The sequence below is a fragment of the Propithecus coquereli genome, unplaced genomic scaffold, assembly GCF_000956105.1.
Source record: "Propithecus coquereli isolate 6110/MARCELLA unplaced genomic scaffold, Pcoq_1.0 Scaffold45, whole genome shotgun sequence".
NCBI classification, from domain to species: Eukaryota; Metazoa; Chordata; class Mammalia; order Primates; family Indriidae; genus Propithecus; species Propithecus coquereli.
The window spans coordinates 8,635,635-8,641,075 of NW_012150285.1; the positions used below are offsets into that span (position 1 = coordinate 8,635,635).

The 5,441-nt window shown below is 41.6% G+C and overlaps 1 protein-coding gene across 1 annotated transcript in view; it reads right to left on the reverse strand.

Moving 5' to 3' along the window:
• The window catches only part of ANKRD26 (ankyrin repeat domain 26), a 177,127-nt gene that overhangs the window by 156,639 nt on the left and 15,047 nt on the right, over positions 1-5,441 (reverse strand). Inside the window, exon 3 of the mRNA XM_012654852.1 lies at positions 635-714. Within this exon, the coding sequence (XP_012510306.1) occupies positions 635-714 (80 nt within the window). The remainder of the gene's footprint in view (positions 1-634; positions 715-5,441) is intronic.

Here is a 5,441-nt window from a genome sequence, read left to right on the forward strand (position 1 = left end):
TTGTTAAGAATGAAAAAAAAAGAGATTAAACATCATTTACTACTCATATAAACTATATTCTCTCCCCAACTTCTGTGGCAAGAGAACTCCCAGTTGAGGAATATAAGCTTTATTGAGAAAAACAGATATGTCTATTAAGGGGATCAAGTTATGAAGTTCTAAAAAGCCCTTATTAATATTTTTAAGGCTGTATATAGAAGTATGCCTATATATCCTCCCACATTGGCCTCCCAAAGTGCTGCGATTACAGGTGTGAGCCATTGTGCCCCAGCCCCATTTAATGACTCTCTACTATGTGCCAAGCACATACATTATCTGTGAGAATCTAAAGTAATCTGTTCAAGGTCACAGGCAATAAGTATAAAAATGAAATTGAAACCTTAGTCTGCTTGATTCTTACATCCACATTCATTCCATTACACCATGCTGCTCCTCCACAAATCAATACCAATCCCTGTCATGAAACAAGATTTGTTCCTCTGCTATTATCATTTGCCCCAAAATATTACAGTTTCGAATACTTAAGGATACAATTTTACCAATTCAAGAATAACCTTCGGAATCAAATATTGACCTTTTATAGAATATCAATTAGATAGTGTATGATGAAGGCAAGAAAATCATCTTAACTTACTCCTTTTACATGTTCAAAGGTGACATTTTTCACCTGGACAGGATCTACTGCAGAATCAAGCCCTGTTATCTGGAAGCGGACTAAAGTGAAGAAAAGAAATGCTTTTACTTTACAGAGTAATAACATTCCAACCATCTGATTTTTCAGATGCAAGAAAGCAAAGCCTAGAAAACTTAAACATCTGAGAGACATAAGTTCCCATCTTAAATCAGAGTGAGGAGCAGAAACTAGGTCTTCGGATTTCTAAACCATGTTCAAGGAGTAAGTGATTCACATTAAAAAGACATGTCTATACGTTCCAGTTAAAATCAAGAATTATTTTCCTCTTCTCTTTGTAGTATCTAATGATAGAAATCTTAAATCAATGGTTCTCACACTCCAGTGTGAATAAAAATCCCTTTAGAAATGTGTTAAAATGCAGGTCCCCAGATCATGGTACAGATTTATGGTTTGCAGATTTAAGAAAGGGCCCAGGAGAGTTTACATTTTTAACAAGCACCCTTGATGATTCTGATACAATTGGTCACAGATCTACGCTTGGAACTATACTGCCTTAAAAAACTGGCAAACTCATTTAAAAACAAGTGAGACTTAAAAGATGTCACCTTTCATGTAGCCTTCTTCCTCTGACAACTGTTATTACTTACCCTCAAACAATATATCAGTAATGACATCATTAAGAATAAGACAGACAGAACAAGTTTGGTAGGAGAGTAAAATATTTGAGACCAACTTTCGCAAACTATTACAAGTCTCTCCCACTCAAGTAAAAACCCCCTGGCTCCAGGCAAGGCCAGTCTCTGGAGCAGTGAGTTTCGTGCCTTCCTCCTCTTTGGTGGCTCCTGCTGCCATCACCTCCCTCCAAGCAAAGGCTGGCTTTGTTAAGTGAGACTTGCTTACCGAAGATTCCTTCACCAAGGCCCTGGACTGTGCTTTATGCATAAAGCCAAAAGCACAAATGTATTTGGAATTGTCCCTCAAGACTGGACCCAGCTCCTCCTGCCTACCCTCCTCGCCCCACTCTCCATTGGTTTTTTTCTCTAGCAACACGTATACTCAGACTGTCCTCTGCTATCTTAGAAAGGAAGTGAGGTATTAAGGACAGATAGTAGCCTGGAAGGGCTGCACACCAAGCCCAGGGCAGTGTTCATCAGCTGGCCCTCCAGGAGTTGTCCACATTCCTCAGCAGAACATACAAGGCCTGTCACAATCTGACCTACTTCCTGCTTCTCTGCACCCATAAGCAAGGTGTGTGAGAGCATCAGAGCATTGGCAGTCCCCAAACACACCAGCATCACTCATGATAATCTGTTTTGGCTCATGTTGCTCTTTCCACCTGGGTTTTACATCTGCTCTGCTGGCAAACTCATATGTGAAATTAAGACCCTGCATAGATACCACGTTCTCTCTGAAACTTCCTAGACTGGGTCCTTCTGGGTTCCCACAGCATTGGGCCATGCCTCCATTGTATTCTTGGGCACTCTGCCTCCTTGCCCCGCCCATGGGTTTCTGAGGGCAGTAACTAACAGTTATCTCCGCAGGCCCACCATTTACCTGATAAAGGCCAGATACATAGTAGGTTCTTAGTCTGTGTTTACAGAATCAATACAAACATACGTTCAGCAATCAAAAATTCCTACAGTGAAACATTCTGTTCAAAAGAAACAAAGGTTTAAAGACATTCTGACGTTTTTAGGCTGGATGACAAAAATAAATAAATAAATAAATAAATAAATAAAAAGACATGACAGCTGGTGAGATGATGTTTTTGGTGGTGGTGATGGTGGCTGTCTAAGGTTATTCAATCGTATCAGAGGGGCAAAGTTCTTCTTCCACTCCTGCCACCTGCCCTCTTTCAGGCCGTACCAGTCTTATGGCCCGAGGCAGGAGCACCAGCTCCTCAACACTCCAGGTCATCAACTGGTCTCCAGCTGCTCTGATGCTGGGCAGGTGAGTGTCTGCCAGGGAACAACAGAAAAAGCCAGTGGGCTTCTGAGAGAAACTGTTCCACTGATGCTGTACTGCCCTCCAAACTGCAGTCCCATTACAGGTCCCTTAGTGAACTGGACATCTGTTAATCAATGGCTTCATTACCCCATGATATTTGCAAGATAAATGCTCTAATAGCAGAGGAGAAAGGGTTTATGCTAGGGCACAAGTAGCCATAGCACCAGGGAATGGACCTCTTGTCCGTCTGGATGCCCCATGGAAAAGCAGAAGCCTTGGCTGAGGACAGAAAGTACTTCATCCTTACTCTGCGGAAGGATGTGGAGACTTTGGTCGAGGGACTTGGACTCAGGTCTGTCTGGATGCCACATGGAGAAGCAGAGCCTTGGGTGAGACCAGAAAGTACTTTGTCCCTACTCTACCAAAAGGATGCTGAGACTTTGGTCAAGTGACTTGCTCATGCAATCAGAGTGGTAATTTGAACTTAGGCCACCTCGCCGCCAGCCTATAGACACACCAATAGAGCCTGATGACTGAGTCAAAGCCCTGTAAGAAACTAAAGTAGGAATATTACTGCCCAAGGACTTGAGCCATATAGGCTGGTAAGGAGGGGAAACTGAGTCACTGTAGGCCCCTAGTAGAAAAGGTTGGGGAGTGCCTTTATCTAGTGCATAGTGTCCACAGGAGAAAAATATCCAGCTTGGTTCTGATAGATATCCATAACCCAGGAGGTCAGGGACAAGCAGACAGCATATTATAATGCAAAGTCAGACCTAGGTTAGGCTAGAATCCCAGCCCTGTCATTTTCTACCTGTGTCAGAATTGTTGCTACCTCATGAATTTTCAGTGGAAATTTATGTGAAGTTGCTACTTTCATAAAATAGATGCTTAATACATAGCTGTTATTATTTCTTTTGGTGGCCCCTGAGGGCCCGGCATCAGTACAGGGGGCTCTTCACCTCAGGCAGATGCTGACACTAAGACCCAGGTGACTGAAATGTTCTGGACAGGACCCACGAAAGGAGAGAGTTTTGGGGGCTGGTGAGAGTTGGCCAGCCTATCTAAACTCAGCTGGGGTGAGGGTGGGGAGCATGGACAGAGATCTTTAGTCCTGTAGAATTAAAGTTCTAGGCAGGGAAGAAAACTCGCTCAGTCTTCTTATTTGAAAAAGGGAAACCCACGGTTCGTCTTTGTGGCCCCACTGGTTATGGGACTGGCACAAATTAAATGCGCCATAAAGGTTTGCTGAAAGAATGAATACATGAACAAATCTTCTAACCAAAGAAAGCAAGCCCACAGAATGGGCTTTTTCATTGTTCTTAAGTCATATATAGAAAGAGTAAGGATTCAGACAGTATCTTTTAAATGTGTGATTTTCCCCCCTACCTTTTACCTATACATGACAAAGATTTGGGGAAAATAGGAAATTCCCCACAGGAAGCCAAGATTATACCAAAGAACTTAAGAGTAAATGGGTGCTCATTATCTTTCCCCAAAGAAGATAAAAATCACAGAATTCCAGGGCAGAGCATCTACTCCAGGCACAACTGGCTGTATAACTTGCAGAGCCCAGTGCGAAATGAAAATGCAGAGCCCCATGTTCAAACATTACTTCAAGGCCGGGCGCGGTGGCTCACGCCTGTAATCCTAGCACTCAGGGAGACCGAGGCAGGCGGATTGTTTGAGCTCAGGAGTTCGAAACCAGCCTGAGCAAGAGCGAGACCCCGTCTCTACTAAAAATAGAAAGAAATTAGCCGAACAACTAAAAACAGAAAACATTAGCTGGGCATGGTGGCGCATGTCTGTGGTCCCAGCTACCTGGGAGGCTGAGGTAGGAGGATCAACTGAGCCCAGGAGTTTGAGGTTGCTGTGAGCTAGGCTGATGCCACGGCACTCTAGCCAGGGCAACAGAGTGAGACTCTGTCTCAAAAAAAAAAAAAAAGAAAATAGAAGTCAAACCCATTGGGCAGAGTTAAAAAGAAACTACCTGGAGAGGAGCATACTAAAACATGGAACACATCTTTAGGCCAAAGAGCACTCTGAAAATCTAAAATTAAAGTTGGGATTACCTTATATTTCTAGAAATTTTCCAGAAATATTTCCTGGGAATATCAGAATTATTAAAGAGCAAAGTTTTTCTTGGTGAGGCTTGGAATGGTCTTTGAAAATATTCTGACTAAATCATTCAAGATGTGCTAACATTTTTATCAAGTTAGTGGTTAACAACTAAGCTTTGTCCACTCCTAGGTCCAGGGGAAATATGTATATATGTTCACCAAGAGACCATGTACAAGAATATTCACACCAGCACGATTTGAGCCTGAAACTAGAAACAACCCAAACGTCCACCTAAAGTAAAATAAATACACAGTTTTGTGGTATTTATATAATGGAATACTGTGCAATGAGAATAAATAAACCATAACCACAAATAACATGAATGGGTCAAAAACATTATGTTGGGTAAAGGAAGCCAGACCCAAAAAAGGATATTCTACATGCATTACATCTATATAAAACTCAATAACAGGCAAAACTAATGTATGGTGTTAGACAGGACAATGATTATCTTTAGGATGGAGGGAGATAGCACCGGGGAGGTACTAGGGTTCTGGTAATGCTCTGTTTCTTGAGGTGGGTACTAATAGCATAGATGTGTATACTTTATGAAAATTTATTGAGTTATATGCTTATAATTTGTGCACTTTTGTGTCACTATGTTAAATTTAAATAAAATTTATGGTTAAAAAATTTGGCTGGTTTATTGAAAGAGTACATTTTTTAAAAAGTATTCGAAGATATACGTGTACTAAGACTAAAATACATTTGGTCAAAATAATGCCAACTTTAAATTGTTAAG